This window comes from Tachysurus fulvidraco, chromosome 6 (genome assembly GCF_022655615.1).
Source record: "Tachysurus fulvidraco isolate hzauxx_2018 chromosome 6, HZAU_PFXX_2.0, whole genome shotgun sequence".
Classification (NCBI taxonomy): domain Eukaryota; kingdom Metazoa; phylum Chordata; class Actinopteri; order Siluriformes; family Bagridae; genus Tachysurus; species Tachysurus fulvidraco.
This window is the reverse complement of record NC_062523.1, coordinates 20422427-20441341: the sequence shown is the minus strand read 5'-3', so window position 1 is coordinate 20441341 and position 18915 is coordinate 20422427. Positions and strand designations below refer to the sequence as shown.

Here is an 18915-nt window from a genome sequence, read left to right as displayed (position 1 = left end):
AACTAACCAGTGAGATCCACAGAGTTTTAACCCAGATTATGACGTGCACATACTTTTTTTTAGCCATTCTCACTTCATTTTCTAACAGCTTTGACATAGGTGATGTCTGTGAGGCAAATCACAGGTATATATTCATAAGCTTGTTTTTATGATGCAATTATCTTAATTATTAGAGCTCAAAATAATATATTTGATCAATTCAGCAGCATTTTGTAGTCAGATAAAGACATTCTGTTGTAGTCTGTGTGGTGTATATACATAAAAGTGACATGACATACAGCTAAGTATGGTGACCCATACTCAGAATTTGTTCTCTGCATTTAACCCATCCGAAGTGGACACACACAGCAGTGAACACACACACAGAGCAGTGGACAGCCATTTATGCTGCGGTGCCCAGGGAGCAGTTGGGGGGGTTGGTGCCTTGCTCAAGGGCACCTCATTCGTGGCCAGCCCAAGACTCGAACCCACAACCTTTGGGTTATGAACCAGACTCTCTAACCATTAGGCCATGTCTGCACTTTAGACTTTAGACTTTTCAGATAACTTTAGATTTTGATGGCAATATTATGACTTGCAGCAGCACTATGTATCATACAATGGGACACTAATGCACTAAAACAGACTCAACGACACAAAGCTTTATAAAAGTCATTTTTAGAAAAAATGTTAACAACATTCACAGTGCATTAAGGACATCATAAAATACAAAAATATGATAACAAAAAGTGTCCTGTTTGCATACATATGCTGGCCAATGCCAAGAGCTATTGAAATTAAACACTTCACTATTTTTAATCCACATCATTCCAAATAGTATTGCAATTGAAAAATGATTTCTTCACCACATTTTATAAAAATGTGGCACATTTGGCAAAATAACGTTCTTTGTACTGAAGTATACCTATGGAACGTTGCTACAGATATTCATACTTTTTCATGGGACAACTTCTCCACAAAAAAGCCTCATAAATATCTAATTTTGTGTCCTTTAATTGTGGGCTGTTATCTTATAAAGACACAAGGTTTCCCTGATGACTTAATGCTGTCAAGAAAAAAAATAGCATTTCATTTAACTTCCTCACAAGAGACTCTTCGGTTTGGTAATATTGTAAATGTGGATTATTTCACAAATAGACAAATGGATTCTTAAAACAAGTTGAAGGTAAATGTAAAGGCAAGTGGCTGGTTGGTAAAAGCTGAATGTGGGTTTAGGTTACAGTGTGTAATACAATGGAGCCAACAATGTGGTGACTGAGTCTGAAAGCTAGGATAAATTGGCACTGATCCGTATCCACTGTAGCCCCTGTCTTGTGTACTGGACTATATGAGCCATGCTGCTGTGTAGGGTCAGAGGTCCAGTCAGTGTGTTCAGGTAGTTAAAGAACTCTAGATACAAAGAAAGAGACAAATAGACAGACAGAATTTTCATTTTATAAATATTTTTCATTATATAAATAAGTTTCATTTTTCATTATATAAATAAGTTTTTATAAAATATATTTGTTATAAATGTATTTTTTTTTAATAAAAAAATTAAATCATATATTTTCTTTAAGATAAAACATACAAAAACAGTGCCATCATTTTTTGAGTGATATTACAATCTTTGTGTGCTGATTGGTGTTAGATTTTTGAATGGTAGTGGTGATGAAACAAAATACATTAAATGGCTGTTCATTAAAAAACTATTGTGTGATTGGTAGAATATAGTGTGCTGTACTATCAGTTATGTTTCACTCACCTTTGTTTTCCTTGGCCAAGGTGTCAGCTACTTCCCAGTATTCATAACTGTACAGCACACTGTTGGTGATATTGAGATGATTTGCTGCCATCTGGTGGATGCGCTGGGGAATGTTGATGAAAGGGTAGGTGATAGAGCTGACAGGTTGGGACCCGGTTAAACCAACAGGGGATATACATGTTGGAGGCACATTTCCCCTGGAGAAACACACACCCAAGCACACCCATACAAGCACACAAACACACAGCATACTTAGTATGATTTTCATGTTTAAATGAAGCCTCTGTTTATATATGTAATATCCAGGATAATTAAAACCATACTTTGTGCCATCGCTCCAAGGAGGTGGTGTATGAGGCACTTTTGGTAAAGTCTGTAAGATCAGGTACAAGAAAATCAGGATAGATACAACTGAAGGTAGTGAACAGCCTTTAAGGTGATTATTAGTTTAATAATTAAGTAACAGAGGATTTCTCTTAGCAACTTAAATAATTATGCATTAAATTTGTGGAATGATCCCATGTGCTACCACCTACCTTGAAGTAGTCTGTCAGAGCTTTGGAGTATTTTAGGGCATGGTCTTTTTTCAATCTGAACATTTGCCAATATAGAAGAGCAAGACAGCGGAAACTACAATCCAGACACATAAAAGTGTTTGTTACACATTGAGATGGCTACACAATAATATATTTTCTAAGTCTTCACAAGTTTAAGTTTAAGGTAAGTAAAGATTTAGCCAATCAGGATCGGCCTTCTAAGGTAGTTAGATACTAGATGGCTGGTAATGATGTAAAGCATTTCAGAGAAAGACATGTGGGAACTGTCACTCTGGATAGGTGGTGCTGTTTCTAGTCAATATAAAAACATGGCACAGATAGATATGGATGGTTACAGAGTCATATTTACCAAAGTACAGCCAACTGCTTGTCCTCCTGCCTGACTCCAGGGCCTGTGTGGCTCTTTAGTCTCATAGCATATCTACCAAAGACAATAATATATCATGTGTATTGACAATAAACAGGCAGCTGTGTTGATGTGTGATGGTGAATAATGATGTGTAATGACGATGCAATTAATTCATTACCTTATGAGTTCCACAGTTTCTGCATACATGGTATAAGGAGACTTAGATTCCAAAGGGCCTTCTTCCATGGCCTTGCCACACTCCATGAAGGACAAAGCAGCATCCACATAATTCACAGCTTTACCTAGTTTATCCACCTGATGGCAATATGAATAACAGGTTAGGACAAATAAATGAAATGGTGCAATGTTAAATGAACGGTCAGACAGCTTAAATGGCAAAGCTTATTTTATCTATTGTCATGTAGTGGTCACAGTGTCTGTTTTGCAAACATACCATAGCATCGGCTCGATGCTTCAGTCTTTTAGCTTCATGCATGTAGTACTCTGCATGGTGTGAGCTAAAATAAATAAATTAAAAAAATAAAAACGTAGAAGAGTGCTTTCTGAACGCTCTGGTTAGGTATTTAGTGGATATTAATACTACCATCAATACCTAGAGTAAAACAGATCATATTGATAACTCACACATCAGTGTAAGGCACAGTTCGTCTGTAGGACAGTTCCTTTGCAGATGGAGCCCAGGTTCCCGAAGAGGGCTGTGTGTTTTCTGACACTCCAGCACACTCTGCTTCAATCTTGGGGAGAGGTTTTTGTATCTACAACAGGGTAGAAAAGTACTAGCTGAAGCTATGTGTTGCAAATTTCAATTAAATACAGCTGATTACATCATGATCCACTCAATAGCCATGCCCAAAAAACACAGACGTATGCTGTTTATGCTAGAATGTTTAAATAATTGGAAGTGAGAGAGAGCTTCCTGAATTGGCAGACAACATACAGGGATGACTTCTTTTCCTGATTGGTTTGATGTTGGTGGTCTAAATGATCTGTGTTTGCTCTTACTGTACAGAGCCTGGGATGACATAGAGACATGAGTAAAGTGTGGCAAAATGTACTCTGACTACTGACCCCACACATCTAAGTGTGGAAGGATCATTTATTTAGTAAAATACATTAATATATAGTATAGTATACACCACTTAAGCACCAACCAGATGTTAATCAAGGTTAGTAAAACCATCAAGGGTCAAATTGCTTTGTGTACCTGTGATTTTTTCACGGTGGAGTCTCTGTCTCTTGGTGGGATTGTATGTTGCTGGTCTGAATGCTGAATCTTTGAAGCGGATGGAGGAGAGAGTGGGGACAGTAGCCTCTTGGTGTAAATATAATCCACATGTTTGCTGTGTATTTAAATAAAGAATTCTTCAGGTGTGGTTCAACTTAATACACAGTAAGCTGGCAGCTTTTTCTTTCAGTGTTTTCAGTATTGGCATATGTTTTTTTTTTAAGATTTCTTCCAATGGATTTTGACACAACTAAATTGTCAAATAAATGAATACAATAAGAATCTTAATTACACCATTTACTGAATCACGTTTACAGTTTACTGATAATCAATATAATCAATAATGATACAAAATGTTCTGAGAATTGTTATACATGTGATATGCACATCATTGCATCTTCTATATAAAATTTGTGTTTGTTTATCACACATACTCATTCTGCCTGTTGGACTGAGCCTCTTTCTTTTCAGTGTCAGCTGAGTGTGTGGAAACTGGGAGCTTTTCAGAGTGAACCTGGCTTCTCTTACTTTCCCTTTGAGCCTCTCCATTCTCAGCCTAGATGAACACATTGGCACGTGTCAAAGAGATGGTAATAGCTTTTATTTCTTTGTAATATTCAAATTTTTCAATGTACGTTTATTCTAACCTTCCGTTTGCTTTTGGCATCTCCAGGTCCGTGGTCTTGGTAGTACTGATGTCTCATAGAGATCTTTTCTTTAGCTTTAGCAGAAGATGAAGAGGATGATGAAGATGAAGACCCCCTGCGTGGGACCTCACTTGTGTTAGGGACTCTGGCCAGAAGTGACAGGTCTATCTTGACTACCAGATTCCTCAGTCCTCGATGAGAGACAGCAGTGGATTTCTCTGTACGACCAAATGGCACTAGTGTGTAGAGTTTGTGTCTGCCCGAACGCTGTTGTCCTTCATCTGGAGAAGCATCATTTGATCTCAACTCCGAAGGTCGACGTTGCTCCTGATGCCTTTGCTTTGGTGCAGGTCTCTGATTGGATGTAGAGTCTGCAGGCACTTTAGCAACATTTGGGGGCGGACTAGGCTCAGAGTCTGATTCTGAGGAAGAAGAGGAGGAAGAAGAGGAGGAAGAAGAGGAAGAAGAGGTAAAAGGCCGACGTGTGGGCTGGACAACAGGAGTAGGGGAAGGTGGGGACAATGGAGGAGAAGGGTTGGAGTCTACAACTCCAGGATTGGAGGAGTGTTCTTCACTGCTTCTCCTCCTCTTCTTCCACTTCTTGACCCCCTGCTCAGGCCCACTGCATTCAGTTCGCAGCTGATGCTGACTGTTGGTGTGGGGTCTCTGCTTAGGCTGTACCGCCTGCCATTCAGCATTGTGCTCCTTCCTCCTCCTCTTTTTCTTTTCTCTTTCTCCTTGCTCTTTTCTCCTGTCCTCTTCCTCCTCCTCTTCCTCAGAACTTCGGACCCAGCGTTGCCTTATTAGCTGCTCCTCCGCCAGTCTCCTGTGACTTTGAGTTTCTGTAATTTGGACCAGGGCTCTTCCCTGGGCCTTACCTCGGCTATGCGAATCTGGCTCTTGACCCCTTGGCTTTTGATCCTTCTGAGAAGTCCTAGTGCTGGGTACTTCCTCTCTGGATTTTGTGTCTGATTTTGTGGTGGTGCTAAGTCTTGAGTTTTGAGGTTTTGAGTGGGATCTAGCTGAAATCTCTGGAGCAGGCCAAGGTGATGGCCTAGAGCTAGAACTCTGGACCGAGTTTGTCTCAGTCACAGCCTTATGTTTGGGTGTGGGGCTAGGCTTCGGTTTGGAATTTAAACTGTGACTCAATTTGCTCTTATGATCACTGGGTCTGTGTCTACGTTCAGTGCTACAATTAGTGGAAGACAAGTGCCTAGCCTTTGTTTTGGGGCTGAGGTTGGACTTGGAGATCGACTGAGAGTGATTTGAAGTAGGACTAGTGCGGGATTTTGATCTAGATTCACTGCTTTGGGATTTTTGTTTGTGTGGAGACTCTTTGTGAGTTGAGTTGTGTTTGGAATGATGCTGTGGAAGGGCAGTTTGTCTAGAATCTTTCTGTCTAGAGTCATTAATACGTTGAGTATTACGGTCTGGTGGCAACCACTGTCTGACCTTAGGTGGATGCACAGGACTGGAGGTAAATGTAGCCTGTGCAGCAAGCCTGGAGCTTTCCAAGTGAACCTGAGAATGAGAAGTGATTCTTGGAGAGGCAGGAGCAGAGGTGAGGTTAGGGCTAGGGCTTTTGGGTGGGTGAAGAGGTAAAGGACTGGGACTTCGACTTATTCTTAGGCTAGTTCCTGGGCTTGGACAAACACTGGGCACTGGACTTGGCACAGGGCTAATTCCTGGGCTTGGATAAGGGCTATATCCTGGACTAGATTGATGACTATGCCTTGGGCTGTAGTCAAACTTAGGGCTGGGGACAGGGCTCTGGCTTGGGCTGTAGCTTCCTCTTGTTCCAAGGCCTGAATCTCTGTCCCAGTATCTTCCTGGAGATGGTCCTCTTTCAGAATCGAAGCCTGCACCAGAGCCGTGACCTCCTGGGTCGTGATCTGAGTGTTGAGTTTTATGAACTTTCTCAAGCCACTTGTCCAGCTGCCAGTGTGTCAGGGATGAACCTTTATTCTGGAAACAAATCAAGACAAACATTCAGTTCACAAAACAAACAAGAGTATAAATACTAGTTTGAATATAAAATCATACTTTAAATCTTAAAATTTAATTGTTATAACAAAATGACACTGAATTGATGTTGGTGAAATGATGATAAAATATCCTTAAGGTAGTCTGATAGTTGATTTAGTTTAGTAATGTCAGGTCCGACTGATGCTGCATGAAACGTTTCAGAAAAACATAACCACAGTACAAGTGTACATTTGATAAAAAGGGGCAAATTGTTTGGCACAATGCGAGTAACAGGAATGGTCTAAAATGAAACTGTTGACACAAGAGCATGGACTCAGTGACCTGAGAGAGAGGTTTAAAGAGAGCTCTGAGTCAAAACAGAAACTTTAAACTTGTTTTTTTCCATACACAAAAAGACAAAGCTCACTTTTATAACAGCAAATAAAATGAAATCCGTAATATTTTATCTAAAACTGTGCGAACAATTAAATATCAATTACCCTAAATGTGTATAATGGGACAATACTCACTTGCAGTCATACATAGGAATGAGGGCAGTCTACTTTCCCTGCTTTCCTTTGGTGGCTGACCTGAGCTAATTTAAACATCCACTGCTCTACTCAAACATCCCCCTTCCTTATCCCTCGCACTTTTTCCAGAGAAGACACTACATCTCTTGTGCCCTCTCTCCCCCACCCGTCCTCTGAAACTACCCTCTACCTGGAACTGCACGTTGTTTCCAAGTTTTCCTCCTCAGAGACACTCTATAGCTGCATATAGATGAAAAACACATGGCGTCCCCTCCTCTCTGCACCAAGGGCTTGTTGAGCATGTAAAGGAAGCTATGTCACACAGGCACTTTCATTCATACACTGGTGCAGGTCTCTGTTCCTGGAGCATGCATGGTAGCAGACCCTTCTGTCTTCCCCACCCCCTCTGACAATTAACTCTCCCTCATGCAAAATAATGACCAGAACCGTACAACGATACACTTTGGCTTTGAGTGACAAATGCTAACAGTCTTTACTCACCTGACAGAAATTATGATCTCTTTAATCACTTTTTCTACTCTCCAATCCGATACTTAACACAGTGCATGTATCCAATACAATTGGAATTTTTCCTGTATTCAGCACCTATTTAGCCCAAGAAGACTCCACATTTTGACATGACACTGAAACTCGAAATTCTCAGCGGCCTGCAGCCCCTCACCCCCCTTACACACATTCCTCATACCCCACTCACTTCTCCAAGTTCTTCCTCCTCCACTCACTACCATCTATTCTTCCAACATAAAATAACTTTTGCTGGTCAGTCCATAGAATAAACAGAGAAGACAAAGGAAGAAAAAAACAAAATTGTAAAAAGTACCTCTTTGCTGAAGGTAAGAGGCAGGGGCTGGCTGGGGATCTCAGGTTGAGTCTGTGCTTCTGGGCTTGGGCTGCGTGACCGCTGGCTACTGCTGCCAGACTCACTAGAGGAATCAGATCCCGAGGAGCCCGAGCTGGAATGTCTTGCCCTCCTGCCATGTGTGTGTGTGTGCTGCCCTGACAGACTGTTATTCAACACCCACATACACATATACACAAGCATGAGTAATGAACCATTATGCATATCAAGTTTATGAAAATATATTCAAGTGAATATGTTGTACACAAACAAACATGCTGGGTTTTAAAACTATGTGAGCTGTGCTATGCACATTCAGAATGATTCATCATAATAGATTGGACGTAATAATAAAGATTATATACTATAATTAAAATTGTACTTAACATCCAAGTTTAAATACACAAGAACAGAATACATGAACACTTACTTGTGATTTTCAGTCCATGAAACATTTTGGTGAGGTCCCTTTAAAATATATATAAAAAAATTGAAATATTTTACTTCACATTTTCCTAAGCCCTGAGCCAACATAACATTGAGCACAGCACATTAGGATCAACAAAAGGTCAACTAATAGAAAGGTCACAACTTGGAGCATAGTATGACAATGATACAAGATGTGAAGAGGCCAAAGCTTAAAGGCATACACACAACTATTCAAATACAAACTTGTCAAATTATTATAAAATAACCCTAAAAGCCTTCACCCCCACCTGGTGTACACACATACATGCACACATACACGCGCACGCACACACACGCACGCACGCACACACACACGCACGCACGCACGCACGCACGCACATACACACACAGACACACAGACACACACACACACTGGGTCTTCCACACCCCAGAACAACTGGAGTTAACAACTCTGCTTTAAAAATAATTATCCATGTTGTTACAAGCTGAAAGCAGTCTTAAATAAAAAATGAGAGGAAGTCAAAGCCACTCCTCAAGAACTAGTTCAAGGAAAAGAGTTAAAGTTGTGTGTCAAAGTGCATTTGAGTCAGATATTATGCATGTTCACACAAAGGACACTATTTGTGTCTCACAGACAGTTCATAAAATTGCTGCATCTGAACTGTTATTGACCCTGTACATGTTGAGGAAAAACAGACACACTCACTCTTCTAACTTATTTTTTTTTCTATTACACTTGCTCATCTAGTAATAATTGGAACCAATTTATAATCATGCACTAAAAAGAGAAAGTATTATTGCCACATTACTTGGCCAGATCTGAGCCACTGCACAGTCAAAAGCAAAACCGGCATAAACTGGAACAAATGTAACTTGGTATTGTGACCAGTTAATTTTCCATCAGTTGGTACAATTAAAGTGAGGAAAGTGGCTGTTACATCATTCTACAATTGATAGCATCACATTTCATGGCATCTCTACTTCATTGTTTACATCACAAAAGAAATACTGTAATAAAGGATATTTTTTGTCTGATTGTCCATTTGCTTAAGAAATTTATATTGGATATGATCAAAAGTCAATATGTCTATGTCTACCATTTTTATGCTACAAAAAAAATAAATAAATAACTGGACTGCTGAAAGGTTCTAAAAAATGATAACTCTGTATTTGCCTGTGTGCATGTTGTTGCATAAGAAAACAGCAATGAAAAGTGAGGCAATTCTCACCCCAATGTTAGTAAAGAAAGAATTAGGTCCTGTTACTGGACAAATGGCCAATGGGTCTGGTATTTTGTGCAGTGGAAAAAAGGCCCACGGATACATAAACACAACTCAACAAATATGTTCTAGAGGCTTCTGAAAAGCACCCATACCTTATCATTGTCATCCTCATCACTACTGAGTTTCAGGTCATCAGCAAGCATGCTGAAAAGGCAAAATAACATGTGGTTAGACAAGAATCTGTACCTGTGTGTGTGTGTGTGTGTGTGTGTGTGTGTGTGTTAACCAGCATGAAAAAGCATGAAAAAGAACAATTATGACCTTAGAGCTTGAATGTTGAGTACCATCCCAAAACACACACAAAAACACTCCCTTCAGACTTTAATTGGCATTGTGGTTTTGTTTGTTGTGTGTAACTAAGATCATTCTGCTTATGATAATCTCTTCTTTAATAACTCCATGAAGTTTATGTACTGGATGAAACCTGTCAAAGCTGGGGAGGATAGAGCATACATTTACATTTCCAGCATTAGGCAGATGCCCTTATCCAGAGCAACTTGTCCTGGCCTTGCTCAAGGGGCCCAGCAGTGGCAGCCTGGTGGACATGGGAATCAAACTCACAACCTTCCAATTGGTAAACCAACACCTTAATCACTAAGCTACCACATTCCCACATACGTTAACCTTCCAAATGAACTCAAACTGAAACCATCAATTGGTCTCAAGCTGCCTCTTTCCCTTCCTATCTGTCTACAAGGCTGTATTTTATGTATTATGACTATATATTTCATTCCATTCAGAATACAACTGCCAGTCTATTAGCAATCCACACAGACCAGTTATCCACCCAGTGAGAATGGGTGGGGGCATGTTTTTATATCTTGGTATCTTGGCAGTAACCAAAGCAGCAGGGAAACTTTTACTGAAAATTTAGGTTTGGAAGCATAGAGTTAATTAGGTGGTAATTAGAAGGTACTCTAATAAATAGTAATACTGTATATCCTAAATATAGTGATGGTAGGCTCAAGTGGTTAAGGCTCTGGGCTGTTCTAATACATACATAAATGTGTGTGTGTGCACTAAATAATAGTCAGAGGCAATCCAGACATGTAGTGCTAGTGTGTGGATACAACGCCAGAATAGGTGTCATGTGTCCCACTTACGACTTGTGAGGGGCCACACGTGGCATCCTTATAGGTGCATCATTCCTTACTGAGAAAGAGAACAAAAGACTGTATGAGAAAAGTAAAGCATATGAACATGCAAGTGCATAACAACAACAAAAAAAAAACTGTTAAAGCTTGTCCATTTCATTAATCTACATTAATACACACCCATAAGAAAAACTAATTCAGACATACAATAAATAGTAGCTACATGAAGCTTTACCTTGCTTTTGCTGAGTGCTGTTGCGTTTTCCGTCCTGCAGCAAGCAGATAAAACATACAATTAGCTTACTAGGTAGTTACACAAATACCATGCTGTCAGGAAAGAAGGTGTGGATCCCCCTAGGCAAAGTAAGTGATCATATCACTTATACTCACTTTTGAATCTGAGTACAGGAAACGTTCTGTCCCCCCTCCACCTGGGGGCTGCTGGGAAGGCCAAGAGTGGGTCATGTCCTGATGGGGGAGAGAAGAGGTCAAAGGTTAAACGGGAGAGGTCAGATAGATTTAAAGACTCTGTGTGAAATACATGCAGAGTGGAAATGCAAGAGTTTTGCTGGCTGAGGTGACAGACATGGCCTACTGACATTTTAGGTTTCTGTTTCAGTTTTCTGTTACTCGACTCTGATTCATTTACACATTGTCATTATGATTGTTGGCCACTAGAGGCCACACCAGGTTGTTTAAACCACAATCCAGGGCATCTTACCAGTTTGAGCAGGGTGTTGGTGATTGGAACTGATCCTCATATAAGGAAAGAAGGGTTGTGAAGCACATTTTTTAGCACATATATCTCTGTTGTTAAGGAATATTAATTCATAATTTGATCGAACAGATAACAATTCAGATATGATAAGGACACATAATATTCTGCAATATTTAAATAACAAAAATGTAATACAAAAATGACAATACATAAATGTAATAACACACCTACTTCTGGTTCAATTTCATTTGCAGCATTAAGCAGTCACAGATACACAGTGGCATTGAAGTGATTCCCAACAAAAAAGCTTCTTGTTACTATATATAAACAACTGATGCACATACAATTTGTATGGATACAGAGCAATAGATCATACAAGTTGAAGAAGTACTCTCTCTTTTGTTATCCTGCCTATGTACTAGTTCCTCTAAGACTCAAGAAACACAGGCTTTATCAAAAATTAACAGCAAATACAACTGAGCATTCATTCTTTACTACAAGTAATCTAATGTCATGTTGATATACTACATGGCTCTTTCAGTGTATATTAAATGGTGTCAATCACATCTCCATGTAAACAATCTATTAGTAATGAAATAATAAAATTAGTAAGATGTCTGATGTTTTTTTAGAAGATTATTGGCAGATAATCTTATTCTAAATGTTTATAGCTAGAAAGAAGCAAAATTAGCTGACAATAGCTTAAGACCATTTAAATTTTTAAATGAGTACACGTTTCTACAAATATCATTATTGATATACAGTATTATTATTGTTATATAATAATTTTTTAATGGGAAGGAACACTTTTTTTATTCAAGATATCTTCACTTGCTAAATAGGTTGTGCAGCATAATGTCTGTCTCAGTTTTGAGCAAATATAGCTCAAAACTGTGTATTGCATCATCTGTTTCTTGCATATATTATGCAATGCTCTGCATGTGTGTGTGTGTGTGTGTGTGTGTGTGTGTGTGTGTGTGTGTGTGTGTGTGTGTGTGTGTGTGTGTGTGTGTGTGTATATACAGGAAGTAATTTGGAGAAAAGGTCAAGCTTTATCTTCTTTGACAGTGGTAGCTTGTCAGAGGAACAGATTAGGATGTGTGGTAGTGCAGACATCAGGATAGAACAGTATAGAATCCTATCTGTGTCACATACTTGACATCTGACAGTAGAAACACTTACTATGACAAGCAGCAGGTTAAAGTCGTTGTATTTACCAAGAAAGGATACAGATGTGTATCCAGATGTGTATTTCAAAATACTGACGTTAGTCACAGTGAGTATCCTAATGCTTGTTAAATCCAGCTATGTGATATTGCTTTAAAGGAAAACCATTTGCCAAGGACACTCCTCGATTAAATGGAAAACTTAATATTGATCCCAGTTAAGACAACTCATTTCCACCTACCTTTGTTAGCTTTTGTTCAAAGCATCTCACACAAACACACTCCTCCCAGTGGAGTACAAGCTTTCCTCTTTCCACTTGTCCTCTGGCATTGTTATATCTCTCTGCTCTCTCTCAGTCACTAAGGACCGGCTCGTCCCTCTGTTCTAACAACAAGGCTTCCCAGGTGAGGCTACTCCTATGTGCTGTATTTCTGGTCTGACTGTTTACACAAAAATCACCCATGGTTTTGTTCATCTTCCAGTTTAATTTGAACTTGGTGTTCTGGAGACAGATTTACACATCAAAGCTGAGTAGAGACAGTTAATGTTGTGGAATAGGAAACTATACCTGCCTACACATATGCCATTGAGAAACGTTCTTTTTAATCAAACTCTATGAGAATCTTGTGTGGAGAGAGAGAATGATGTTCCCTAACGTGATTAAGGAAATACGCCTAATTTAGAAACATTCACAAACTAAAAATACAAAATAACCCACAAACTCTCACACACATAGATAAACAGTAGATAGTGTGACTGCATGCAGGTGAGTGCTGGTGGGCGGCAGCTGAGTGCAAGAACCACAATGAACAACCACAGCAAGAACTAAAACTGCAGCACTCATGCATTCTAACACACAAATTTAGCTTTAAATATGCTACAGAATGCTATGAGATTACAGCAAGTGGAGTGTACAGTGTACATCAAATTTAAGCTTAACACAGTTAAGCTCATGGCATATAATTCAAGAAGGACATCACTTTAATTCAAATATAGAATTAGCAAAGGCAATCCTCAGCAAAACCAGCTTTTAAAATCTATTACTGTGCCATGAAGCATATTACCATGTACCTAGAAGAATAAACTATGTATATATGTCAGTTGATTTTCACTTTGAATATCATTATTTCGTTCGTTCGTTTGTTCGTACGTTTGTTCGTTCATTTGTTCATTCATTCGTTCATTCATATCTCTTCTCATTACTCTTCAATAACTTCTTCATCCTGGTTTGCAGGGACAAAATTGGAGCCTATCCAAGAAACACTGTGCAAAAAGCAGAGACACACGCTGATTGGGATGCTATTCCATCACAGGGTGCAGTAAATATCATGCTTATTTATTTATTTATTTGTTTATTTGTTTGTTTGTTTGTTTGTTTGTTTGCTTGTTTGTTTGTTTGTTTGTCTGTTTGTCTGTTTGTTTGTTTATATATAAATTAATAGTTCTCTTTATGCATTTCTCAAATTCCCAGTCTGTTTTAGTGAGACTACCAAATTCATTCATTCATTCATTCATTCATTCATTCATTCATTCATTCATTCATTCATTCATTCATTCATTCATTCATTCATTTTCTACCGCTTATCCGAACTACCTCAGGTCACGGGGAGCCTGTGCCTATCTCAGGCATCATCAGGCATCAAGGTAGGATACACCCTGAATGGAATGCCAACCCATCGCAGGGCAAACACACACTATCATTCACTCACGCAATCACACACTACGGAGAATTTTCCAGAGATGCCAATCAAGCTACCATGCATGTCTTTGGACCGGGGGAGGAAACCGGAGGCTCCAAGTTTATCAATAGTAGCTGAGGCTTTTTCTGGTAACTTAGCTAGATAATATCAAGCTCAGTGATGGAAGAAGTATGGTCCATATCAATATAAGCCAAAGTTGTATATTAAATGAATGTTTTATAGACAGTTGGTGTTCCAAATTTGAGTAGTTACTTAAAATAAAGAGTGATGCAGTTTGGGATGTGGCCTGTATCTTGTTTCCATTCTATGCTGATTGCAGTCATGGGCCAATCACAGTCAGTATGCAAACATGCCTCTCTCATTTGGTGTAGAATACAGTTTTCCCAGTAGTCCCTTTAAGATCTTAGATTTAAATTGAGTACCCATTTAGGGTATCAACCCATATTCATGTAATTTATGTTAACTAATAGCTAGATTTTATTTTGTCACACACCAGTAAGGGACTCATAGTTTTCACTACAGACTCAATGAGCTATGACAGATATGAACTCTAAAACTAACTAAATAAATACATTTAAAAGCATCTTTGGCTGCTAGATCCTGTACCGTAGTACAACTAACAAGCTACTACATTTAGTATTCTTCAAGACAAACTCTTTTTTGGTTACCTAGACAAAAGAGACTGTTTGAAGTGTCTAACAAAAAGTCCATTAACTTAATAATAATTGAAGTAACCATTTTATCTTGGTCAGAATTGCAATACTCACACTCTGAATATCAATCTTAGGTATTGTTAATGCAAATGCTTTCTCTATAAGCCTCTGCAATGTCCCGCCTGTTTTACTGAAACTGCCTATAAAGAATTCAAATTGCACTAGCAACTACCCTCTAAGTGAGAGTTGTAGTAATTTACTATTCACAAAGTCTTAAAAGTTTCATAAAACATGTTAACTTCAGCAATAACATTCAGTTCAGTGTCAGCACTCAATCATTTAAGTTTTACTGCTTACTATATTGTACTCAGTATGCATGTGTCCGTAGTTACAATGAACTTATATTACATTGTAATTATCATTTGGAAACTTGAAGTTTTCCTCTCCCACTCAACTCCCACAAGCCCTTGTGCAACATTAAGTTCTAAACAAACATGACTGAAGAAATGGCAGTAGCTTCTGTAGTTAAAAGTATTTAGGAGTGGTATGGCAGGATTTAACTCTCTCTCTCTCTCTCTCTCTCTCTCTCTCTCTCTCTCTCTCTCTCTCTATATATATATATATATATATATATATATATATATATATATATATATATATATATATACATTTGATAGTATATTTATACATTTGATAGTAAAAAAACCCCTGATTATTAGTATAGTGTGGTTTACCTTCCCGTCTAAAGCCAATGAAAGCCATTAATGTATTGCATTCTTTCCCATTGAAATGACCTCCAAATTCCATGTCTAAGTAAGCACAGCTGTCGCGGTCATCTCCAACTCATCATCTTGCACTTGCTGTAACTATTATTCCGAGCAGTTACCTTTCAATGTTAGTGTGAGTGTTTTTGTGTGTGCTATATAATAAACAGCACTAGCAGGTCACACATCGGTGAGCCCTGGGAAGCATGCTGAGGGTGGGGTTTCAGGATGGACTCCTGTGTATACTGTTCTAGTTGAGGTTGAGATCATTTCAGGGATGGGGTAAAACTTTGAAGCTATACACTTTTATAATCCCTCTGTCATCCAGTTGCATAGGGGGAAAAAACTAAGAATTCTCAGCACAAAAAAACAGATAGATGTTGATCTGTATAATAGTTATAAGAATGAAATAAGAATGTAGGGTCATGACAAAGTATGTTGGAGTTTGCTAGGGATTGAACCACCCACACCAAATGAAGAAAAGAATTGCACAACTGAATTTGTAACAGTTTATTTGTCTTAGTGAGAGCATCTAAAAATCCATGTTTCACAGTGATCATGGAGGAGTGGGCCAAGATACCACTACAAGTGTCCCCAATCTTGTTAGAAATTACTTGGGGAGTAGTTAAGAATAAAGGCTTGGTGTTGTTATTCTCTTCATAGTAGGTGTTGAAAATAAAAATAAACATTAACAAGTGCATGAACAGTAGCATGAGGCTAGGCTGTGTGCCTATCATTAACACACTAAATAACTAGCCGGTGAATCATTTTAGACAATGTGTAGGCCTACTTATGGTGTGACACATAAAAACAAGTCTTGCTGTCTTTCTTTCTTTCTTTCTTTCTTTCTCTCTCTCTCTCTCTCTCTCTCTCTCTCTCTCTCTCTCTCTCTCTCTCTCTCTCTCTCTCTCTCCCTCCCTCCCTCCCTCACACACACACACACACACACACACACACACACACACACACACACACACACACACACAGTAAAGCTGACTTGTGGATACTCCTAGAGAAGCATCAACAGATGATTAGCATGATAAGTTGAATAAAGTTAAACCAAGTATGTCCATTCATCTCATAGCACATAAGTACCACACACTCATTTCACTCTACTGTCTCCCAACACACCCAACAGCTGCCTTTATCCACCTCTCTACATGTTTTCCTGTCTGCCAGAATGACTCATCTGCTGTGAGTAGAAGACTGTGTACACACACACACACACACACACACACACACACACACACACACACACACACACACACACACACACACACACAGACAGAGAGAGAGAGAGAGAGAGAGAGAGAGAGAGAGAGAGAGAGAGAGAGAGAGAGAGAGAGAGAGAGAGAGAGAGAGAGAGAGAGAGAGATAGCCTACTTATGCGTTTCATTGATGGTGGTGATTTGATCACTTACTCATGCAAACAGATCCGCTCTGTGCTGCCAGAAAAGCCTCTGCCTCTTTTTTTTTTTTTTTTTTTGACGTGATGAACCAACTTTCCACGATGCTTCAAACTCTTCTTCCTCCAAGCAGGTGCTGATGTGTTTGCATATCCAGTTCCCGACATCAGTCTGTGGAAACTCTACCCGTTAAGTGCCCTACGATTCCAAAAGCTCCTCGGTGCTTCACCGGCATCTCCAAACGGGGCATAGAGACAGCTTGAGAGCCATACTGGGACGCAGAGAGATTTGATTGACGGAGTGCACCAGCTCTGCAGTGACATAGCAGAGGAAGTCTCAGTTTGAATGTTTACATTTGAATATCTCAAGCTTCACCTAATCGTCTGCGCGCGCGGCCACAGAGCAAAACCGAAAACACAAGAACTGCGTTCAGCGCACCTACAACCGGAAAACGTCTTCAACTGACAAAACTGCGGTAAACACTGCTATTCCAACACCGGTACTGTCCCAACACATACAAAACACCACTGAAAATTAATACTAACGTGGTGCAATCTGTAATGAGGCAACAACTTAGATGCATAAAAGCTTTTATGCTCCGGATGAAATATGATTTTAAAGCCGATTCAGTAAAAAAAAGAACCTAATGAAATATTCTAAAATAGGAAATGTTCTATGGCATCAACAACAAAAACAGCAAAAAAAAAGAATGAATTAAAACTTCTCGCTTACATGTGATGAGTACTGAAGCATGCAAAAAATTCCTACTCGTTTCCTCTTTTTTTTTAGACATGCTGCTGTTTTAGTCCTTTCAGTAATCCATCGTTGTGTTTGTGCGCTCCGCTTCTACGGCGTAAACAGAGTTAGCGGGTCACGCGGGCGCACGCACGCACGCCACACACACACACACACACACACACACACACACACACACACACACACACACACACACACACACACACACACACACACTAGGAGCCCGGGGAGCGCGTGGGCAGGGCCACAGATACACTTCATTGAGTCCCTGTGCAGCGGCTGTGTCACAGCTGTAACGGGTCTAAGTATGAACAGTCACCATGATGTACAGAAAGATCTATTAGAAGGCGTGTTTTAGCAGTTTGTACTGTAAACCTACATACTTTAAATGATCCCTGGAAGATATTTTTAGTCTTTCTTGCCTCCTAGAAATATGTCTCAAGGAGCCTTGTTTACTAAACGACCACAAACCTTAATAAGGTCCCTAGGTTGTACTTGTTAGTGTAGACATTTAAATGGATTCACAAAACAGATTTCTGGATAAATGCTTGAAACTGAGCGTCCTCATCTACAGAGATTTGCAGAGTGTAAAATACATGTAACCTGGACTTGCATGTGTTTCTTGTAATTTCACCTACAGTACATGAAAATGGACTTACAGTTCTCACATTATCTTATGTCTGAGTTCTCACACTGGATGGTTGTCACCTGATATCAGTACGACATGCATATCTTAAATTAAGAAGAAAACTAGTAACTAGAATAAAGAGGAATAAAATGTGGAGCATTTAACGTTGATATTAAAGATATTATTGTTTGTGTGTAAGATCACACTTTGCTTTAAGGTTCACATTAATGTCAACAGACACAAAGCTACCCCCAAGCTTCTCTTTTGCTTTAGACATTTGCTATATGTCTGCTGAAATGTGTTGCTAGCTTTGATCATCATAATTCTATTACCTGGGTGCCCAGGCAATGCAATTTATACTGTTTCACTTTAAAACTGTTAAGAGTAGTGACATTTAAATACACTCAATTAAATATTAGA

At 39.2% G+C, this 18915-nt stretch overlaps 1 protein-coding gene across 4 annotated transcripts; it reads right to left on the bottom strand.

The window, feature by feature from the left end:
* Nucleotides 1-626: 626 nt before the first annotated feature.
* aff3 (AF4/FMR2 family, member 3) lies at nucleotides 627-18047 on the bottom strand. Of its 4 annotated transcripts, XM_047815255.1 has the most exons (20): nucleotides 17844-18036; nucleotides 17198-17422; nucleotides 17127-17150; nucleotides 11094-11171; nucleotides 10939-10972; nucleotides 10713-10761; nucleotides 9702-9753; nucleotides 8328-8365; nucleotides 7880-8063; nucleotides 4544-6508; nucleotides 4331-4452; nucleotides 3876-4011; nucleotides 3296-3426; nucleotides 3105-3168; nucleotides 2829-2965; nucleotides 2651-2722; nucleotides 2281-2374; nucleotides 2068-2117; nucleotides 1745-1941; nucleotides 627-1389 (listed from the first exon to the last, which is right to left on the bottom strand). In XM_047815255.1, exons 4-20 carry the CDS (start codon nucleotides 11166-11168, stop codon nucleotides 1268-1270), a joined length of 3522 nt encoding a protein of 1173 aa, XP_047671211.1. In that variant the 5' UTR covers nucleotides 11169-11171; nucleotides 17127-17150; nucleotides 17198-17422; nucleotides 17844-18036; the 3' UTR covers nucleotides 627-1267. The 4 variants fall into 4 exon arrangements, with proteins under 4 accessions (XP_047671211.1, XP_047671209.1, XP_047671210.1 ...); XM_047815253.1 differs by lacking the exons at nucleotides 17127-17150; nucleotides 17198-17422 and having other exon boundaries at nucleotides 17844-18037; XM_047815254.1 differs by lacking the exon at nucleotides 17844-18036 and having other exon boundaries at nucleotides 17127-17764.
* Nucleotides 18048-18915: the final 868 nt, after the last annotated feature.